The 23132-nt window shown below is 54.9% G+C and overlaps 1 protein-coding gene across 1 annotated transcript in view; it reads left to right on the forward strand.

The window, feature by feature from the left end:
• LOC139242050 (vitamin K epoxide reductase complex subunit 1-like protein 1) overlaps window positions 1–23132 on the forward strand; it is a 45960-nt gene that overhangs the window by 2780 nt on the left and 20048 nt on the right. Inside the window, exon 2 of the mRNA XM_070870193.1 lies at window positions 5921–6030. Coding sequence (XP_070726294.1) covers window positions 5921–6030 — 110 coding nt within the window. The remainder of the gene's footprint in view (window positions 1–5920; window positions 6031–23132) is intronic.

Genomic DNA, 23132 nt, shown 5'->3' on the forward strand with positions numbered 1-23132 from the left:
AGCCGCTGTTGTAATGTAAGAATTGCGACACTTTGCAGACATCAAACATCTATGAGATAAATGACCAGATAATCTGTTTTTTTTAGGATTGTTGATTGAGGGTTAAATATTAGCCCCAGGAGAACTCCTGTGCTCCGAAACAGTGTCATGATATCTTTATGTCCACCTGAGGGAACAGACGGGGCCTTGGTTTAACGTCTCATCCAAAAACAGTGCGGCGTTCCCTCAGTGCAGCACTCCCTCAGTACTGCCCCTCCCACAATGCGCCTCTCACTCAGTCCTGCCCCTCCGACACTCCCTCAATACTGCCTCTCCGACAGTGCTGCACTCCCTCACTACTGCCCCTCCGACAGTGCGGCACTCCCTCAGTACTGCCCCTCCGACAGTGCAGCACTCCCTCAGTACTGCCCCTCCGACAGTGCAGCACTCCCTCAGTACTGCCCCTCCGACAGTCCGGCACTCCCTCAGTACTGCCCCTCCGACACTCCCTCACTACTGCCCCTCTGACAGTGCGGCACTCCCACATTACTGCCCCTCCGACAGTGCGGCACTCCCACATTACTGCCCCTCCGACAGTGCGGCACTCCCTCACTACTGCCCCTCCGACAGTGCGGCACTCCCTCACTACTGCCCCTCCGACAGTGCGGCACTCCCTCACTACTGCCCCTCCGACAGTGCAGCACTCCCTCACTACTGCCCCTCCGACAGTGCAGCACTCCCTCACTACTGCCCCTCCGACAGTGCGGCACTCCCTCACTACTGCCCCTCCGACAGTGCGGCACTCCCTCACTACTGCCCCTCCGACAGTGCGGCACTCCCTCACTATTGCACTGGGACTGTCGGCCAAGATTTTTTTTTGTGCTCCTGTCCCTGGAGTGGGACTTGAACCCAGAACCTTCTGATTCGCAGGCGAGTGTGTTACCCACTGAGCCACAGCTGACACTGAACGGTGGGAGGAGGCGAATGCCGGGCGTAAACGCCGGCATGGATCTGCTGGGCTGAAGGGCGTGTTTCTGTCCTGAGCTAACTCTAACCACTAACCCTCAATCTTAACAATCAATCCCAGCCAGCACCCCTCGATTGTGCGGTCCGATTTGTACATCGCAATGTTCTCGCTGCTCGCTCGGTGTAACGTCTCAAATCTTCTGTCTACGATTCTACAGATGCTGACTTCCTTGCTTCTGTCTTGCTATCGCCTCCTGCCTCTTCATTCCTAACGGAACATGTCCGTGGCAGTGCCACGTTGCAATTGCCCTCCCCAGCCAGTCGAGGGGCTACTGCACATCACCCCACTCATCAGCCTGGACTCCCTCACACCCACCTCTACCTCCTAAACCTGCTGTAAGTTTTACTGCTGAACTATGAATCGTAAGATAAAATCAAGGTCCGCCCAGTAAAGATAAAACTTACATTTATATAGCGACTTTCAGACCGCGGGACGGCTCGACGTGCTGTACAGCCAACAAAGCACTTATTGACGTGTAGTTGGAATGCAGGAACGGGGGCAGCCAGTTGGCGCACAGCAAGCTCCCACAAACAGCAGTGGGATGATCTGTTTAATTGGTGATGTTGGTTGTGGAATGAATATTGGCCCCAGGACACCGGGGATAACCAACCTCTGCTTTTCTTCCGATTGTGGCCGTGGATTCTTTTTCTGTCTCTCCTGAGAGGGCAGACATGCCTCGATTTAACGTCCCACCTGAAAGATGACAGTGCGGCGCTCCCTCAGTACTGCCTCTCCGACAGTGCGGCGCTCCCTCAGTACTGCCCCTCCGACAGTGCGGAGCTCCCTCAGTACTGCCCCTCCGACAGTGCAGCGCTCCCTCAGTACTGCCCCTCCGACAGTGCGGAGCTCCCTCAGTACTGCCCCTCCGACAGTGCAGCGCTCCCTCAGTACTGCCCCTCCGACAGTGCAGCGCTCCCTCAGTACTGCCCCTCCGACAGTGCGGAGCTCCCTCAGTACTGCCCCTCCGACAGTGCAGCGCTCCCTCAGTACTGCCCCTCCGACAGTGCGGAGCTCCCTCAGTACTGCCTCTCCGACAGTGCGGCGCTCCCTCAGTACTGCCCCTCCGAAAGTGCGGCACTCCCTCAGTACTGCCCCTCCGACAGTGCAGCGCTCCCTCAGTACTGCCCCTCCGACAGTGCGGCGCTCCCTCAGTACTGCCCCTCCGACAGTGCGGAGCTCCCTCAGTACTGCCTCTCCAACAGTGCGGCGCTCCCTCAGTACTGCCCCTCCGAAAGTGCGGCACTCCCTCAGTACTGACCCTCCGACAGTGCAGCGCTCCCTCAGTACTGCCCCTCCGACAGTGCGGCGCTCCCTCAGTACTGCCCCTCCGACAGTGCGGCGCTCCCTCAGTACTGCCCCTCCGACAGTGCGGAGCTCCCTCAGGACTGCCCCTCCGACAGTGCAGTGCTCCCTCAGTACTGCCCCTCCGACAGTGCAGCGCTCCCTCAGTACTGCCCCTCCGACAGTGCGGCACTCCCTCAGTACTGCCCCTCCGACAGTGCAGCGCTCCCTCAGTACTGCCCCTCCGACAGTGCGGCGCTCCCTCAGTACTGCCCCTCCGACAGTGCGGAGCTCCCTCAGTACTGCCCCTCCGACAGTGCGGCGCTCCCTCAGTACTGCCCCTCCGACAGTGCGGCGCTCCCTCAGTACCGCCCCTCCGACAGTGCGGCGCTCCTTCAGTACTGCCCCTCCGACAGTGCGGAGCTCCCTCAGTACTGCCCCTCCGACAGTGCGGAGCTCCCTCAGTACTGCCCCTCCGACAGTGCGGCGCTCCCTCAGTACTGCCCCTCCGACAGTGCGGCGCTCCCTCAGTACTGCCCCTCCGACAGTGCGGCGCTCCCTCAGTACTGCCCCTCCGACGGTGCGGCACTTCCTCAGTACTGGCAGAAGGAGTATTGGCCGAGGTGATGGGGCTCGAGTCTCCGGAGTGCGTGTGGGGCGTGAACCCACAACCGACTGACTCGGGGGGGAGAGAGTGAAACCCAGTGAGCCGGAGCTGACACTTTAAATAATCCCAGAGTGCTGCAGGGCGCAAGGTGCGGATTGTGAAGAACACTCCCTCCGTCCCTCGCTCCGTCTCCCTCCGTCCCTCGCTCCGTCTCCCTCCGTCCCTCGCTCCGTCTCCCTCCGTCCCTCGCTCCGTCTCCCTCCTTCCCTCGCTCCGTCTCCCTCCGTCCCTCGCTCCGTCTCCCTCCGTCCCTCGCTCCGTCTCCCTCCTTCCCTCGCTCCGTCTCCCTCCTTCCCTCGCTCCGTCTCCCTCCTTCCCTCGCTCCGTCTCCCTCCCTCCCTCCCTCCGTCTCCCTCCCTCCCTCCCTCCCTCCGTCTCACTCCCTCCGTCTCACTCCCTCCCTCCCTCTGCCTCCGTCTCACTCTCTCCCTCCGTGTCCCTCCCTCCGCCGGTCTCCCTTCCTCCGTCCGTCCTCCCTCCGTCCGTCTCCCTCCCTCCTCCCCGTCCGTCTCCCTCCATCCCCTCCCTCCGTCCCCCTCCCTCCGCCCCTCCCTCCGTCCCCCTCCCTCCCTCCGTACCCCTCCCTCTGTCCCCCTCCCTCTGTCCCCCTCCCTGCCTCCGTGTCCCCCTCTCTTTCTCGCTCTCCTTATCTCTCCCTTTCCCTCTGGATCAGAGTTCGATGGTGATGTTTACTTCGAGAATCAGTTCGGTCTGAAGTCCAAGGCTGCTTTGAATACACAGGTTGAGCCATAAAATAACTTTCCCATTTTTATATTTGTGCCCGGCGCAGAGCGAACAAAATGGTGATGGTGGGGGGGGGGAGTGGGTGTGGGGAGAGAGGTGTAGTGGCAGGAGAGGGCTATCTAGAATAGAAATCCTGTCTCCGTCTGTTACCTGGAGGGGACATAGCTGTCTCGGGGGGTTGGCGTCAAGAGCGAGATCTGGCGACAGATGTTCTGGCTGCCAGATGTTTCGCTGGAGGAGGGGCGGTGGATATCAAGCGGGCCGACACAGAATGGGTCCAAGTTAATGAGCGGAGACTGCTCCAGTTAACACTGATCAGATCCAGGCATGTGCACACACGCACCAACAGAAAGTAAGAAGGACTTGCATTTAGATAGCGCCTTTCACGACCACCGGATGTCCCAAAGCGCTTTCCAGCCAATGAAGTACTTTTGGAGTGTAGTCACTGTTGTAATGTGGGATACGTGGGAGCCAACCTGCGCACAGCAAGCTCCCACACACAGCAATGTGATAATGACCGGATAATCTGTTTTTGTTATGTTGGTTGAGGGATAAATATTCCCTCAGCACCGTCCCTCCGACAGTGCGGCGCTCCCTCAGTACCGCCCCTCCGACAGTGCGGCGCTCCCTCAGTACTGCCCCTCCGACAGTGCAGCACTCCCTCAGTACTGCCCCTCCGACAGTGCGGCGCTCCCTCAGTACTGCCCCTCCGACAGTGCGGCACTCCCTCAGTACTGCCCCTCCGACAGTGCGGCACTCCCTCAGTACCGCCCTCCAACAGTGCGGCGCTCCCTCAGTACCGCCCTCCAACAGTGCAGCGCTCCCTCAGTACTGCCCCTCCGACAGTGCGGCCCTCCCTCAGTACTGCCCCTCCGACAGTGCGGCGCTCCCTCAGTACTGCCCCTCCGACAGTGCGGCGCTCCCTCAGTACTGCCCCTCCGACAGTGCGGCGCTCCCTCAGTACTGCCCCTCCGACAGTGCGGCGCTCCCTCAGTACTGCCCCTCCGACAGTGCGGCGCTCCCTCAGTACTGCCCCTCCGACAGTGCGGCACTCCCTCAGTACTGCCCCTCCGACAGTGCGGCACTCCCTCAGTACTGCCCCTCCCACAGTGCGGCGCTCCCTCAGTACTGCACAGGAGTGTCAGCCTAGATTTTTGTGCTTAAGTTCCTGGAGTGGGTCTTGAACCTTCAACCTTCTGACTCCAAGACGAGTGCGGTATCCACTGAGCTACAGCTGAGAGAGAAACATCAATAATGTTTTACATAAGTATTCGTTCTGTGGTCGCCGGCGAGTCCGGCATCTCCTGTCCGTACCTCGTTGACCCTCGGGAAACCGGTGGCGGGATTCGCACGTCTCTGGCACCTTTGAGGAACGCAGGGCATCACAAAGCTTTGTACTGCCAAATAGACACAGACAGGCGGCTGGAATGGGCGGGCACGTGGCAGATGAAGTTTAATGCCGAAAAGTGCGAAATGATACATTTTGGTGGGAAGAACAAGGAGCGGTATTATAAACTAAAGGGTACGATTCCAAAGTGGGTGCATGAACAGAGAGACCTGGGGGTGTACGTGCATAAATCGTTGAAGGTGGCAGGGCAGGTTGAGAAGTCGGTGAAGAACGCTTGCAGGATACGGGGCTTCATAAACAGAGGCGTAGAATACAAAAACAAGGACGGTATGATGGACCTGTATAAAGCACTGGTTCAACCTCAACTGGAGTATTGTGTCCAATTCTGGGCCACGCACTTGAGGAAGGGTGTGCAGGCCTTGGAGAGGGTGCAGAGGAGATTGACCAGAATGGTTCTGGGGATGGGGGAAGTTCAGTTACCTGGAGAAGCTGGGGTGGTTCTGCTTGGTGCAGGAGATTTGATAAGAGGTGTTTAAAATCATGAGGGGTCGAGACATCACTCGAGAGCAACGGTTCCCATTGGCGGAAGGGTCAAAAACCAGAGGCCACAGATTCAAGGTGATTGGCGACACGAGGGAAAAACATTTTTACGCAGCGAGTGGTGAGGATCGGGAACTCTCTGCTCGTGGCTTTCAAAGGGGAATGGAGTCCGTTCCTGAGGGAAAAGCATTGTCGGGGTTACGGGGAGTGGGACGAGCTGGAGTGCTCTGGCAGAGAGCCGGCACGGGCTCGACGGGGCCGAATGGCCTCCTGTGCTACAACCATTCAATGACGCCATAACCTCCTTCTCAACTGATGGCTCTTTGTGTTGCAGGTGGGGCCGCGGGTTTGGGCTACTGGGCGGTGTGCTGGGGCATGACAGCATCTTAAACCAGCCCAACAGTGTCTACGGACTACTCTTCTACCTCTTGCAGCTGATGCTAAGTAAGGAACATCTCCTCGGCGCTGCGCTTCAGTCTGACTCAGTTGGGAGTGGAGGAAAGGCAGGCTGGTACTGACAGGGAGACAGAAAGGGGGTACGGGGAGACACCAGTCAGTGAGGGAGAGGGTCTGAGAGACAACAGTCAGTGTACAGATATCTCCCTGAGGGAGAGGGTCTGAGAGACACCAGTCAGTGTACAGATATCTCCCTGAGGGAGAGGGAACTGAGAGACACCAGTCAGTGTACAGATATCTCCCTGAGGGAGAGGGAACTGAGAGACACCAGTCAGTGTACAGATATCTCCCTGAGGGAGAGGGAACTGAGAGACACCAGTCAGTGTACAGATATCTCCCTGAGGGAGAGGGAACTGAGAGACACCAGTCAGTGTACAGATATCTCCCTGAGAGAGAGGGACTGAGAGACACCAGTCAGTGTACAGATATCTCCCTGAGGGAGAGGGTCTGAGAGACAACAGTCAGTGTACAGATATCTCCCTGAGGGAGAGGGACTGAGAGACACCAGTCAGTGTACAGATATCTCCCTGAGGGAGAGGGACTGAGAGACACCAGTCAGTGTACAGATATCTCCCTGAGGGAGAGAGGGGACTGAGAGACACCAGTCAGTGTACAGATACCTCCCTGAGGGAGAGGGGACTGAGAGACACCGGTCAGTGTACAGATATCTCCCTGAGGGAGAGGGGACTGAGAGACACCAGTCAGTGTACAGATATCTCCCTGAGGGAGAGGGACTGAGAGACACCAGTCAGTGTACAGATATCTCCCTGAGGGAGAGGGGACTGAGAGACACCGGTCAGTGTACAGATATCTCCCTGAGGGAGAGGGACTGAGAGACACCGGTCAGTGTACAGATATCTCCCTGAGGGAGAGGGACTGAGAGACACCAGTCAGTGTGCAGATATCTCCCTGAGGGAGAGGGGACTGAGAGACACTAGTCAGTTATTCAGATATCTCCCTGAGGGAGAGGGGACTGAGAGACTCCAGTCAGTGTACAGATATCTCCCTGAGGGAGAGGGACTGAGAGACACCGGTCAGTGTGCAGATATCTCCCTGAGGGAGAGGGGACTGAGAGACTAAAGTCAGTGTGCAGATATCTCCCTGAGAGAGAGGGGACAGAGAGACACCAGTCAGTGTACAAATAGCTCCCTGAGGGAGAGGGGACAGAGAGACACCAGTCAGTGTACAAATAGCTCCCTGAGGGAGAGGGGACTGAGAGACACCAGTCAGTGTTCAGATATCTCCCTCAGGGAGAGCGACTGAGTAACACAATTCAGTGGACAGATATTTCCCTGAGGGAGACGGACTGAGGGACACCAGTCAGTGTTCAGATATCTCCCTCAGGGAGAGGGACTGAGGGACACCAGTCAGTGTACAGATATCTCCCTGACGGAGTGGAACTGAGAGACATCAGTCAGTGTACAGATATCTCCCTGAGGGAGAGGGGACTGAGAGATACCAGTCAGTGTACAGATATCTCCCTGAGGGAGAGGGACTGAGAGACACCGGTCAGTGTACAGATATCTCCCTGAGAGAGGGGGGACTGAGACACACCAGTCAGTGTGCAGATATCTCCCTGAGAGAGGGGGGACTGCGACACACCAGTCAGTGTACAGATATCTCCCTGAGGGAGAGGGGACTGAGAGACACCAGTCAGTGTACAGACATCTCCCTGACGGAGATGGACTGAGAGACACCAGTCAGTGTACAGACATCTCCCTGAGGGAGAGGGACTGAGAGACACCAGTCAGTGTACAGATATCTCCCTGAGGGAGAGGGGACTGAGAGACTCCAGACAGTGTACAGATATCTCCCTGAGGGAGAGGGAACTGAGAGACACCAGTCAGTGTACAGATATCTCCCTGTGGGAGAGGGGACTGAGAGACACCAGTCAGTGTACAGATATCTCCCTGAGGGATTCTGACTGAGACACCAGGCAGTGTACAGATATCTCCCTGAGGGAGAGGGAACTGAGAGACACCGGTCAGTGTACAGATATCTCCCTGAGGGAGAGGGACTGAGAGACACCGGTCAGTGTGCAGATATCTCCCTGAGGGAGAGGGGACTGAGAGACACCAGTCAGTGTACAGATATCTCCCTGAGGGAGAGCGACTGAGTAACACAATTCAATGGACAGATATTTCCCTGAGGGAGACGGACTGAGGGACACCAGTCAGTGTTCAGATATCTCCCTCAGGGAGAGGGACTGAGGGACACCAGTCAGTGTACAGATATCTCCCTGAGGGAGAGGGGACTGAGAGACACCAGTCAGTGTTCAGATATCTCCCTGAGGGAGAGGGGACTGAGAGACACCAGTCAGTATTCAGATATCTCCCTGAGGGAAAGTGGACTGAGAGACTCCAGTCAGTGTACAGATATCTCCCTGAGGGAGAGGGAACTGAGAGACACCAGTCAGTGTACAGATATCTCCCTGAGGGAGAGGGGCCTGAGAGACTCCAGTCAGTGTACAGATATCTCCCTGAGGGAGAGGGAACTGAGGGACACCTATCAGTGTACAGATATCTCCCTGAGGGAGAGGGGACTGAGAGACTAAAGTCAGTGTGCAGATATCTCCCTGAGAGAGAGGGGACAGAGAGACACCAGTCAGTGTACAGATATCTCCCTGAGGGAGAGGGGACTGAGAAACACCAGTCAGTGCACAGATAGCTCCCTGAGGGAGAGGGGACTGAGAGACTAAAGTCAGTGTTCAGATATCTCCCTCAGGGAGAGGTACTGAGGGACACCTATCAGTGTACAGATATCTCCCTGAGGGAGTCGAACTGAGAGACACCAGTCAGTGTACAGATATCTCCCTGAGGGAGTGGAACTGAGAGACACCAGTCAGTGTACAGATATCTCCCTGAGGGAGAGGGAACTGAGAGACACCAGTCAGTGTACAGATATCTCCCTGAGGGAGAGGGACTGAGAGACACCGGTCAGTGTGCAGATATCTCCCTGAGGGAGAGGGACTGAGAGACAGCAGTCAGTGTACAGATATCTCCCTGAGGGAGAGGGGACTGAGAGACACCAGTCAGTGTACAGACATCTCCCTGAGGGAGAGGGACTGAGAGACACCAGTCAGTGTACAGATATCTCCCTGAGGGATTTGGACTGAGACACCAGGCAGTGTACAGATATTTCCCGGAGGAAGACGGACTGAGAGGCACCAGTCAGTGTACAGGTATCTCCCTGAGGGAGAGGGGACTGAGAGACACCAGTCAGTGTGCAGATATCTCCCTGAGAGAGAGGGGACTGAGAGACACCAGTCAGTGTACAGATATCTCCCTGAGAGAGAGGGGACTGAGAGACACCAATCAGTGTACAGATATCTCCCTGAGGGAGAGGGGACTGAGAGACTAAAGTCAGTGTGCAGATATCTCCCTGAGAGAGAGGGGACAGAGAGACACCAGTCAGTGTACAGATACCTCGCTGAGGGAGAGGGGACTGAGAGACACCAGTCAGTGTACAGATATCTCCCTGAGGGAGAGGGGACTGAGAGACTCCAGTCAGTGTACAGATAGCTCCATGAGGGAGAGGGGACTGAGAGACGCCAGTCAGTGTACAGATATCTCCCTGAGGGAGAGGGACTGAGGGACACCAGTCAGTGTACAGATATCTCCCTGACGGAGTCGAACTGAGAGACATCAGTCAGTGTTCAGATATCTCCCTGAGGGAGAGGGGACTGAGAGACACCGGTCAGTGTACAGATATCTCCCTGAGGGAGAGGGGACTGAGAGACACCGGTCAGTGTGCAGATATCTCCCTGAGGGAGAGGGGACTGAGAGACACTAGTCAGTTATTCAGATATCTCCCTGAGGGAGAGGGGACTGAGAGACTCCAGTCAGTGTACAGATATCTCCCTGAGGGAGAGGGAACTGAGAGACACCGGTCAGTGTACAGATATCTCCCTGAGGGAGAGGGACTGAGAGACACCGGTCAGTGTGCAGATATCTCCCTGAGGGAGAGGGGACTGAGAGACTAAAGTCAGTGTGCAGATATCTCCCTGAGAGAGAGGGGACAGAGAGACACCAGTCAGTGTACAAATAGCTCCCTGAGGGAGAGGGGACAGAGAGACACCAGTCAGTGTACAAATAGCTCCCTGAGGGAGAGGGGACTGAGAGACACCGGTCAGTGTACAGATATCTCCCTGAGGGAGAGGGGACTGAGAGACACCAGTCAGTGTACAGATATCTCCCTGAGGGAGAGGGACTGAGAGACACCAGTCAGTGTACAGATATCTCCCTGAGGGAGAGGGGACTGAGAGACACCGGTCAGTGTACAGATATCTCCCTGAGGGAGAGGGACTGAGAGACACCGGTCAGTGTACAGATATCTCCCTGAGGGAGAGGGACTGAGAGACACAGTCAGTGTGCAGATATCTCCCTGAGGGAGAGGGGACTGAGAGACACTAGTCAGTTATTCAGATATCTCCCTGAGGGAGAGGGGACTGAGAGACTCCAGTCAGTGTACAGATATCTCCCTGAGGGAGAGGGACTGAGAGACACCGGTCAGTGTGCAGATATCTCCCTGAGGGAGAGGGGACTGAGAGACTAAAGTCAGTGTACAAATAGCTCCCTGAGGGAGAGGGGACAGAGAGACACCAGTCAGTGTACAAATAGCTCCCTGAGGGAGAGGGGACAGAGAGACACCAGTCAGTGTACAAATAGCTCCCTGAGGGAGAGGGGACTGAGAGACACCAGTCAGTGTTCAGATATCTCCCTCAGGGAGAGCGACTGAGTAACACAATTCAGTGGACAGATATTTCCCTGAGGGAGACGGACTGAGGGACACCAGTCAGTGTTCAGATATCTCCCTCAGGGAGAGGGACTGAGGGACACCAGTCAGTGTACAGATATCTCCCTGACGGAGTGGAACTGAGAGACATCAGTCAGTGTACAGATATCTCCCTGAGGGAGAGGGGACTGAGAGATACCAGTCAGTGTACAGATATCTCCCTGAGGGAGAGGGACTGAGAGACACCAGTCAGTGTACAGATATCTCCCTGAGAGAGGGGGGACTGAGACACACCAGTCAGTGTGCAGATATCTCCCTGAGAGAGGGGGGACTGCGACACACCAGTCAGTGTACAGATATCTCCCTGAGGGAGAGGGGACTGAGAGACACCAGTCAGTGTACAGACATCTCCCTGACGGAGATGGACTGAGAGACACCAGTCAGTGTACAGACATCTCCCTGAGGGAGAGGGACTGAGAGACACCAGTCAGTGTACAGATATCTCCCTGAGGGAGAGGGGACTGAGAGACTCCAGACAGTGTACAGATATCTCCCTGAGGGAGAGGGAACTGAGAGACACCATTCAGTGTACAGATATCTCCCTGTGGGAGAGGGGACTGAGAGACACCAGTCAGTGTACAGATATCTCCCTGAGGGATTCTGACTGAGACACCAGGCAGTGTACAGATATCTCCCTGAGGGAGAGGGAACTGAGAGACACCGGTCAGTGTACAGATATCTCCCTGAGGGAGAGGGACTGAGAGACACCGGTCAGTGTGCAGATATCTCCCTGAGGGAGAGGGGACTGAGAGACACCGGTCAGTGTACAGATATCTCCCTGAGGGAGAGGGGACTGAGAGACACCAGTCAGTGTACAGATATCTCCCTGAGGGAGAGCGACTGAGTAACACAATTCAATGGACAGATATTTCCCTGAGGGAGACGGACTGAGGGACACCAGTCAGTGTTCAGATATCTCCCTCAGGGAGAGGGACTGAGGGACACCAGTCAGTGTACAGATATCTCCCTGAGGGAGAGGGGACTGAGAGACACCAGTCAGTGTTCAGATATCTCCCTGAGGGAGAGGGGACTGAGAGACACCAGTCAGTATTCAGATATCTCCCTGAGGGAAAGTGGACTGAGAGACTCCAGTCAGTGTACAGATATCTCCCTGAGGGAGAGGGAACTGAGAGACACCAGTCAGTGTACAGATATCTCCCTGAGGGAGAGGGGCCTGAGAGACTCCAGTCAGTGTACAGATATCTCCCTGAGGGAGAGGGAACTGAGAGACACCAGTCAGTGTACAGATATCTCCCTGAGGGAGAGGGGCCTGAGAGACTCCAGTCAGTGTACAGATATCTCCCTGAGGGAGAGGGAACTGAGAGACACCAGTCAGTGTACAGATATCTTCCCGAGGGAGAGGGGACTGAGAGATACCAGTCAGTGCACAGACATCTCCCTGAGAGAGAGGGACTGAGTAACACAATTCAGTGGACAGATATCTCCCTCAGGGAGAGGGACTGAGGGACACCTATCAGTGTACAGATATCTCCCTGAGGGAGAGGGGACTGAGAGACTAAAGTCAGTGTGCAGATATCTCCCTGAGAGAGAGGGGACAGAGAGACACCAGTCAGTGTACAGATATCTCCCTGAGGGAGAGGGGACTGAGAAACACCAGTCAGTGCACAGATAGCTCCCTGAGGGAGAGGGGACTGAGAGACTAAAGTCAGTGTTCAGATATCTCCCTCAGGGAGAGGTACTGAGGGACACCTATCAGTGTACAGATATCTCCCTGAGGGAGTCGAACTGAGAGACACCAGTCAGTGTACAGATATCTCCCTGAGGGAGTGGAACTGAGAGACACCAGTCAGTGTACAGATATCTCCCTGAGGGAGAGGGAACTGAGAGACACCAGTCAGTGTACAGATATCTCCCTGAGGGAGAGGGACTGAGAGACACCGGTCAGTGTGCAGATATCTCCCTGAGGGAGAGGGACTGAGAGACACCAGTCAGTGTACAGATATCTCCCTGAGGGAGAGGGGACTGAGAGACACCAGTCAGTGTACAGACATCTCCCTGAGGGAGAGGGACTGAGAGACACCAGTCAGTGTACAGATATCTCCCTGAGGGATTTGGACTGAGACACCAGGCAGTGTACAGATATTTCCCGGAGGAAGACGGACTGAGAGGCACCAGTCAGTGTACAGGTATCTCCCTGAGGGAGAGGGGACTGAGAGACACCAGTCAGTGTGCAGATATCTCCCTGAGAGAGAGGGGACTGAGAGACACCAGTCAGTGTACAGATATCTCCCTGAGAGAGAGGAGACTGAGAGACACCAGTCAGTGTACAGATATCTCCCTGAGGGAGAGGGGACTGAGAGACTAAAGTCAGTGTGCAGATATCTCCCTGAGAGAGAGGGGACAGAGAGACACCAGTCAGTGTACAGATACCTCGCTGAGGTAGAGGGGACTGAGAGACACCAGTCAGTGTACAGATATCTCCCTGAGGGAGAGGGGACTGAGAGACTCCAGTCAGTGTACAGATAGCTCCCTGAGGGAGAGGGGACTGAGAGACGCCAGTCAGTGTACAGATATCTCCCTGAGGGAGAGGGACTGAGGGACACCAGTCAGTGTACAGATATCTCCCTGACGGAGTCGAACTGAGAGACATCAGTCAGTGTTCAGATATCTCCCTGAGGGAGAGGGGACTGAGAGACACCGGTCAGTGTACAGATATCTCCCTGAGGGAGAGGGGACTGAGAGACACCGGTCAGTGTGCAGATATCTCCCTGAGGGAGAGGGGACTGAGAGACACTAGTCAGTTATTCAGATATCTCCCTGAGGGAGAGGGGACTGAGAGACTCCAGTCAGTGTACAGATATCTCCCTGAGGGAGAGGGAACTGAGAGACACCGGTCAGTGTACAGATATCTCCCTGAGGGAGAGGGACTGAGAGACACCGGTCAGTGTGCAGATATCTCCCTGAGGGAGAGGGACTGAGAGACACCAGTCAGTGTACAGATATCTCCCTGAGGGAGAGGGACTGAGAGACACCAGTCAGTGTACAGATATCTCCCTGAGGGAGAGAGGGGACTGAGAGACACCAGTCAGTGTACAGATACCTCCCTGAGGGAGAGGGGACTGAGAGACACCGGTCAGTGTACAGATATCTCCCTGAGGGAGAGGGGACTGAGAGACACCAGTCAGTGTACAGATATCTCCCTGAGGGAGAGGGACTGAGAGACACCAGTCAGTGTACAGATATCTCCCTGAGGGAGAGGGGACTGAGAGACACCGGTCAGTGTACAGATATCTCCCTGAGGGAGAGGGACTGAGAGACACCGGTCAGTGTACAGATATCTCCCTGAGGGAGAGGGACTGAGAGACACCAGTCAGTGTGCAGATATCTCCCTGAGGGAGAGGGGACTGAGAGACACTAGTCAGTTATTCAGATATCTCCCTGAGGGAGAGGGGACTGAGAGACTCCAGTCAGTGTACAGATATCTCCCTGAGGGAGAGGGACTGAGAGACACCGGTCAGTGTGCAGATATCTCCCTGAGGGAGAGGGGACTGAGAGACTAAAGTCAGTGTGCAGATATCTCCCTGAGAGAGAGGGGACAGAGAGACACCAGTCAGTGTACAAATAGCTCCCTGAGGGAGAGGGGACAGAGAGACACCAGGCAGTGTACAAATAGCTCCCTGAGGGAGAGGGGACTGAGAGACACCAGTCAGTGTTCAGATATCTCCCTCAGGGAGAGCGACTGAGTAACACAATTCAGTGGACAGATATTTCCCTGAGGGAGACGGACTGAGGGACACCAGTCAGTGTTCAGATATCTCCCTCAGGGAGAGGGACTGAGGGACACCAGTCAGTGTACAGATATCTCCCTGACGGAGTGGAACTGAGAGACATCAGTCAGTGTACAGATATCTCCCTGAGCGAGAGGGGACTGAGAGATACCAGTCAGTGTACAGATATCTCCCTGAGGGAGAGGGACTGAGAGACACCGGTCAGTGTACAGATATCTCCCTGAGAGAGGGGGGACTGAGACACACCAGTCAGTGTGCAGATATCTCCCTGAGAGAGGGGGGACTGCGACACACCAGTCAGTGTACAGATATCTCCCTGAGGGAGAGGGGACTGAGAGACACCAGTCAGTGTACAGACATCTCCCTGACGGAGATGGACTGAGAGACACCAGTCAGTGTACAGACATCTCCCTGAGGGAGAGGGACTGAGAGACACCAGTCAGTGTACAGATATCTCCCTGAGGGAGAGGGGACTGAGAGACTCCAGACAGTGTACAGATATCTCCCTGAGGGAGAGGGAACTGAGAGACACCAGTCAGTGTACAGATATCTCCCTGTGGGAGAGGGGACTGAGAGACACCAGTCAGTGTACAGATATCTCCCTGAGGGATTCTGACTGAGACACCAGGCAGTGTACAGATATCTCCCTGAGGGAGAGGGAACTGAGAGACACCGGTCAGTGTACAGATATCTCCCTGAGGGAGAGGGACTGAGAGACACCGGTCAGTGTGCAGATATCTCCCTGAGGGAGAGGGGACTGAGAGACACCGGTCAGTGTACAGATATCTCCCTGAGGGAGAGGGGACTGAGAGACACCAGTCAGTGTACAGATATCTCCCTGAGGGAGAGCGACTGAGTAACACAATTCAATGGACAGATATTTCCCTGAGGGAGACGGACTGAGGGACACCAGTCAGTGTTCAGATATCTCCCTCAGGGAGAGGGACTGAGGGACACCAGTCAGTGTACAGATATCTCCCTGAGGGAGAGGGGACTGAGAGACACCAGTCAGTGTTCAGATATCTCCCTGAGGGAGAGGGGACTGAGAGACACCAGTCAGTATTCAGATATCTCCCTGAGGGAAAGTGGACTGAGAGACTCCAGTCAGTGTACAGATATCTCCCTGAGGGAGAGGGAACTGAGAGACACCAGTCAGTGTACAGATATCTCCCTGAGGGAGAGGGGCCTGAGAGACTCCAGTCAGTGTACAGATATCTCCCTGAGGGAGAGGGAACTGAGGGACACCTATCAGTGTACAGATATCTCCCTGAGGGAGAGGGGACTGAGAGACTAAAGTCAGTGTGCAGATATCTCCCTGAGAGAGAGGGGACAGAGAGACACCAGTCAGTGTACAGATATCTCCCTGAGGGAGAGGGGACTGAGAAACACCAGTCAGTGCACAGATAGCTCCCTGAGGGAGAGGGGACTGAGAGACTAAAGTCAGTGTTCAGATATCTCCCTCAGGGAGAGGTACTGAGGGACACCTATCAGTGTACAGATATCTCCCTGAGGGAGTCGAACTGAGAGACACCAGTCAGTGTACAGATATCTCCCTGAGGGAGTGGAACTGAGAGACACCAGTCAGTGTACAGATATCTCCCTGAGGGAGAGGGAACTGAGAGACACCAGTCAGTGTACAGATATCTCCCTGAGGGAGAGGGACTGAGAGACACCGGTCAGTGTGCAGATATCTCCCTGAGGGAGAGGGACTGAGAGACAGCAGTCAGTGTACAGATATCTCCCTGAGGGAGAGGGGACTGAGAGACACCAGTCAGTGTACAGACATCTCCCTGAGGGAGAGGGACTGAGAGACACCAGTCAGTGTACAGATATCTCCCTGAGGGATTTGGACTGAGACACCAGGCAGTGTACAGATATTTCCCGGAGGAAGACGGACTGAGAGGCACCAGTCAGTGTACAGGTATCTCCCTGAGGGAGAGGGGACTGAGAGACACCAGTCAGTGTGCAGATATCTCCCTGAGAGAGAGGGGACTGAGAGACACCAGTCAGTGTACAGATATCTCCCTGAGAGAGAGGGGACTGAGAGACACCAGTCAGTGTACAGATATCTCCCTGAGGGAGAGGGGACTGAGAGACTAAAGTCAGTGTGCAGATATCTCCCTGAGAGAGAGGGGACAGAGAGACACCAGTCAGTGTACAGATACCTCGCTGAGGGAGAGGGGACTGAGAGACACCAGTCAGTGTACAGATATCTCCCTGAGGGAGAGGGGACTGAGAGACTCCAGTCAGTGTACAGATAGCTCCATGAGGGAGAGGGGACTGAGAGACGCCAGTCAGTGTACAGATATCTCCCTGAGGGAGAGGGACTGAGGGACACCAGTCAGTGTACAGATATCTCCCTGACGGAGTCGAACTGAGAGACATCAGTCAGTGTTCAGATATCTCCCTGAGGGAGAGGGGACTGAGAGACACCGGTCAGTGTACAGATATCTCCCTGAGGGAGAGGGGACTGAGAGACACCGGTCAGTGTGCAGATATCTCCCTGAGGGAGAGGGGACTGAGAGACACTAGTCAGTTATTCAGATATCTCCCTGAGGGAGAGGGGACTGAGAGACTCCAGTCAGTGTACAGATATCTCCCTGAGGGAGAGGGAACTGAGAGACACCGGTCAGTGTACAGATATCTCCCTGAGGGAGAGGGACTGAGAGACACCGGTCAGTGTGCAGATATCTCCCTGAGGGAGAGGGGACTGAGAGACTAAAGTCAGTGTGCAGATATCTCCCTGAGAGAGAGGGGACAGAGAGACACCAGTCAGTGTACAAATAGCTCCCTGAGGGAGAGGGGACAGAGAGACACCAGTCAGTGTACAAATAGCTCCCTGAGGGAGAGGGGACTGAGAGACACCGGTCAGTGTACAGATATCTCCCTGAGGGAGAGGGGACTGAGAGACACCAGTCAGTGTACAGATATCTCCCTGAGGGAGAGGGACTGTGAGACACCAGTCAGTGTACAGATATCTCCCTGAGGGAGAGGGGACTGAGAGACACCGGTCAGTGTACAGATATCTCCCTGAGGGAGAGGGACTGAGAGACACCGGTCAGTGTACAGATATCTCCCTGAGGGAGAGGGACTGAGAGACACCAGTCAGTGTGCAGATATCTCCCTGAGGGAGAGGGGACTGAGAGACACTAGTCAGTTATTCAGATATCTCCCTGAGGGAGAGGGGACTGAGAGACTCCAGTCAGTGTACAGATATCTCCCTGAGGGAGAGGGACTGAGAGACACCGGTCAGTGTGCAGATATCTCCCTGAGGGAGAGGGGACTGAGAGACTAAAGTCAGTGTGCAGATATCTCCCTGAGAGAGAGGGGACAGAGAGACACCAGTCAGTGTACAAATAGCTCCCTGAGGGAGAGGGGACAGAGAGACACCAGTCAGTGTACAAATAGCTCCCTGAGGGAGAGGGGACTGAGAGACACCAGTCAGTGTTCAGATATCTCCCTCAGGGAGAGCGACTGAGTAACACAATTCAGTGGACAGATATTTCCCTGAGGGAGACGGACTGAGGGACACCAGTCAGTGTTCAGATATCTCCCTCAGGGAGAGGGACTGAGGGACACCAGTCAGTGTACAGATATCTCCCTGACGGAGTGGAACTGAGAGACATCAGTCAGTGTACAGATATCTCCCTGAGGGAGAGGGGACTGAGAGATACCAGTCAGTGTACAGATATCTCCCTGAGGGAGAGGGACTGAGAGACACCAGTCAGTGTACAGATATCTCCCTGAGAGAGGGGGGACTGAGACACACCAGTCAGTGTGCAGATATCTCCCTGAGAGAGGGGGGACTGCGACACACCAGTCAGTGTACAGATATCTCCCTGAGGGAGAGGGGACTGAGAGACACCAGTCAGTGTACAGACATCTCCCTGACGGAGATGGACTGAGAGACACCAGTCAGTGTACAGACATCTCCCTGAGGGAGAGGGACTGAGAGACACCAGTCAGTGTACAGATATCTCCCTGAGGGAGAGGGAACTGAGAGACACCAGTCAGTGTACAGATATCTCCCTGTGGGAGAGGGGACTGAGAGACACCAGTCAGTGTACAGATATCTCCCTGAGGGATTCTGACTGAGACACCAGGCAGTGTACAGATATCTCCCTGAGGGAGAGGGAACTGAGAGACACCGGTCAGTGTACAGATATCTCCCTGAGGGAGAGGGACTGAGAGACACCGGTCAGTGTGCAGATATCTCCCTGAGGGAGAGGGGACTGAGAGACACCGGTCAGTGTACAGATATCTCCCTGAGGGAGAGGGGACTGAGAGACACCAGTCAGTGTACAGATATCTCCCTGAGGGAGAGCGACTGAGTAACACAATTCAATGGACAGATATTTCCCTGAGGGAGACGGACTGAGGGACACCAGTCAGTGTTCAGATATCTCCCTCAGGGAGAGGGACTGAGGGACACCAGTCAGTGTACAGATATCTCCCTGAGGGAGAGGGGACTGAGAGACACCAGTCAGTGTTCAGATATCTCCCTGAGGGAGAGGGGACTGAGAGACACCAGTCAGTATTCAGATATCTCCCTGAGGGAAAGTGGACTGAGAGACTCCAGTCAGTGTACAGATATCTCCCTGAGGGAGAGGGAACTGAGAGACACCAGTCAGTGTACAGATATCTCCCTGAGGGAGAGGGGCCTGAGAGACTCCAGTCAGTGTACAGATATCTCCCTGAGGGAGAGGGAACTGAGAGACACCAGTCAGTGTACAGATATCTCCCTGAGGGAGAGGGGCCTGAGAGACTCCAGTCAGTGTACAGATATCTCCCTGAGGGAGAGGGAACTGAGAGACACCAGTCAGTGTACAGATATCTTCCCGAGGGAGAGGGGACTGAGAGATACCAGTCAGTGCACAGACATCTCCCTGAGAGAGAGGGACTGAGTAACACAATTCAGTGGACAGATATCTCCCTCAGGGAGAGGGACTGAGGGACACCTATCAGTGTACAGATATCTCCCTGAGGGAGAGGGGACTGAGAGACTAAAGTCAGTGTGCAGATATCTCCCTGAGAGAGAGGGGACAGAGAGACACCAGTCAGTGTACAGATATCTCCCTGAGGGAGAGGGGACTGAGAAACACCAGTCAGTGCACAGATAGCTCCCTGAGGGAGAGGGGACTGAGAGACTAAAGTCAGTGTTCAGATATCTCCCTCAGGGAGAGGTACTGAGGGACACCTATCAGTGTACAGATATCTCCCTGAGGGAGTCGAACTGAGAGACACCAGTCAGTGTACAGATATCTCCCTGAGGGAGTGGAACTGAGAGACACCAGTCAGTGTACAGATATCTCCCTGAGGGAGAGGGAACTGAGAGACACCAGTCAGTGTACAGATATCTCCCTGAGGGAGAGGGACTGAGAGACACCGGTCAGTGTGCAGATATCTCCCTGAGGGAGAGGGACTGAGAGACAGCAGTCAGTGTACAGATATCTCCCTGAGGGAGAGGGGACTGAGAGACACCAGTCAGTGTACAGACATCTCCCTGAGGGAGAGGGACTGAGAGACACCAGTCAGTGTACAGATATCTCCCTGAGGGATTTGGACTGAGACACCAGGCAGTGTACAGATATTTCCCGGAGGAAGACGGACTGAGAGGCACCAGTCAGTGTACAGGTATCTCCCTGAGGGAGAGGGGACTGAGAGACACCAGTCAGTGTGCAGATATCTCCCTGAGAGAGAGGGGACTGAGAGACACCAGTCAGTGTACAGATATCTCCCTGAGAGAGAGGAGACTGAGAGACACCAGTCAGTGTACAGATATCTCCCTGAGGGAGAGGGGACTGAGAGACTAAAGTCAGTGTGCAGATATCTCCCTGAGAGAGAGGGGACAGAGAGACACCAGTCAGTGTACAGATACCTCGCTGAGGGAGAGGGGACTGAGAGACACCAGTCAGTGTACAGATATCTCCCTGAGGGAGAGGGGACTGAGAGACTCCAGTCAGTGTACAGATAGCTCCCTGAGGGAGAGGGGACTGAGAGACGCCAGTCAGTGTACAGATATCTCCCTGAGGGAGAGGGACTGAGGGACACCAGTCAGTGTACAGATATCTCCCTGACGGAGTCGAACTGAGAGACATCAGTCAGTGTTCAGATATCTCCCTGAGGGAGAGGGGACTGAGAGACACCGGTCAGTGTACAGATATCTCCCTGAGGGAGAGGGGACTGAGAGACACCGGTCAGTGTGCAGATATCTCCCTGAGGGAGAGGGGACTGAGAGACACTAGTCAGTTATTCAGATATCTCCCTGAGGGAGAGGGGACTGAGAGACTCCAGTCAGTGTACAGATATCTCCCTGAGGGAGAGGGAACTGAGAGACACCGGTCAGTGTACAGATATCTCCCTGAGGGAGAGGGACTGAGAGACATCAGTCAGTGTACAGATATCTCCCTGAGAGAGGGGGGACTGCGACACACCAGTCAGTGTACAGATATCTCCCTGAGAGAGGGGGGACTGCGACACACCAGTCAGTGTACAGATATCTCCCTGAGGGAGAGGGGACTGAGAGACACCATTCAGTGTACAGATATCTCCCTCAGGGAGAGCGACTGAGTAACACAATTCAGTGGACAGATATTTCCCTGAGGGAGACGGACTGAGGGACACCAGTCAGTGTTCAGATATCTCCCTCAGGGAGAGGGGACTGAGAGACACCAGTCAGTGTACAGATATCTCCCTGAGGGAGAGCGACTGAGAGACACCAGTCAGCGTACAGATATCTCCCTGAGAGAGAGGGACTGAGTAACACAATTCAGTGGACAGATATTTCCCTGAGGGAGACGGACTGAGGGACACCAGTCAGTGTTAAGATATCTCCCTCAGGGAGAGGGACTGAGGGACACCTATCAGTGTACAGATATCTCCCTGAGGGAGAGGGGACTGAGAGACTAAAGTCAGTGTGCAGATATCTCCCTGAGAGAGAGGGGACAGAGAGACACCAGTCAGTGTACAGATATCTCCCTGAGGGAGAGGGGACTGAGAAACACCAGTCAGTGCACAGATAGCTCCCTGAGGGAGAGGGGACTGAGAGACACCAGTCAGTGTACAGATATCTCCCTGAGGGAGTGGAACTGATAGACACCAGTCAGTGTACAGATATCTCCCTGAGGGAGTGGAACTGAGAGACACCAGTCAGTGTACAGATATCTTCCTGAGGGAGAGGGGACTGAGAGACAGCAGTCAGTGTGCAGATATCTCCCTGAGGGAGAGGGGACTGAGAGACACCAGTCAGTGTGCAGATATCTCCCTGAGAGAGGGGGGACTGAGACACACCAGTCAGTGTACAGATATCTCCCTGAGGGAGAGGGGACTGAGAGACACCAGTCAGTGTACAGATATCTCCCAGAGTGAGAGGGACTGAGAGACACTGGTCAGTGTACAGATATCTCCCTGAGGGAGAGGGGACTGAGAGACACCAGTCAGTGTGCAGATATCTCCCTGAGGGAGAGGGACTGAGAGACACCAGTCAGTGTACAGATGTCTCCCTGAGGGAGAGGGGACTGAGAGACTCCAGTCAGTGTACAGATATCTCCCTGAGGGAGAGGGACTGAGAGACACCGGTCAGTGTACAGATATCTCCCTGAGGGAGAGGGGACTGAGAGACACCAGTCAGTGCACAGATATCTCCCTGAGGGATTGGGACTGAGACACCAGGCAGTGTACAGATATTTCCCTGAGGGAGAGGGGACTGAGAGACACCAGTCAGTGTACAGATATCTCCCTGAGGGAGAGGAGACTGAGAGACACCAGTCAGTGTACAGATAACTCCCTGAGGGATTGGGACTGAGACACCAGGCAGTGTACAGATATTTCCCGGAGGAAGACGGACTGAGAGACACCAGTCAGTGTACAGCTATCTCCCTGAGGGATAGGGACTGAGAGACACCAGTCAGTGTGCAGATAACTCCCTGAGGGAGAGGGACTGAGAGACACCAGTCAGTGTACAGATATCTCCCTGAGGGAGAGGGGAGTGAGAGACACCGGTCAGTTTGCAGATATCTCCCTGAGGGAGAGGGGACAGAGATACACCAGTCAGTGTACAGACATCTCCCTGAGGGAGAGGGGACTGAGAGACACCAGTCAGTGTACAGATATCTCCCTGAGGGAGAGGGGACTGAGAGACACCAGTCAGTGTACAGATATCTCCCTGAGGGAGAGGGGACTGAGAGACACCAGTCAGTGTACAGATATCTCCCTGAGGGAGAGGGGACTGAGAGACGCCAGTCAGTGTACAGATATCTCCCTGAGGGAGAGTGGACTGAGAGACACCAGTCAGTGTACAGATATCTCCCTGAGAGAGAGAGGGGACTGAGAGACACCAGTCAGTGTACAGATATGTCCCTGAGGGAGAGGGGACTGAGAGACACCAGTCAGTGTACAGATATCTCCCTGAGGGAGAGGGGACTGAGAGACACCAGTCAGTGTACAGATATCGCCCTGAGAGAGAGGATACTGAGAGACACCAGTCAGTGTACAGATATCTCCCTGAGGGAGAGGGACTGAGAGACACCGGTCAGTGTACAAATATCT

This window comes from Pristiophorus japonicus, unplaced genomic scaffold, assembly GCF_044704955.1.
Source record: "Pristiophorus japonicus isolate sPriJap1 unplaced genomic scaffold, sPriJap1.hap1 HAP1_SCAFFOLD_118, whole genome shotgun sequence".
In the NCBI taxonomy this organism is placed as follows: domain Eukaryota; kingdom Metazoa; phylum Chordata; class Chondrichthyes; family Pristiophoridae; genus Pristiophorus; species Pristiophorus japonicus.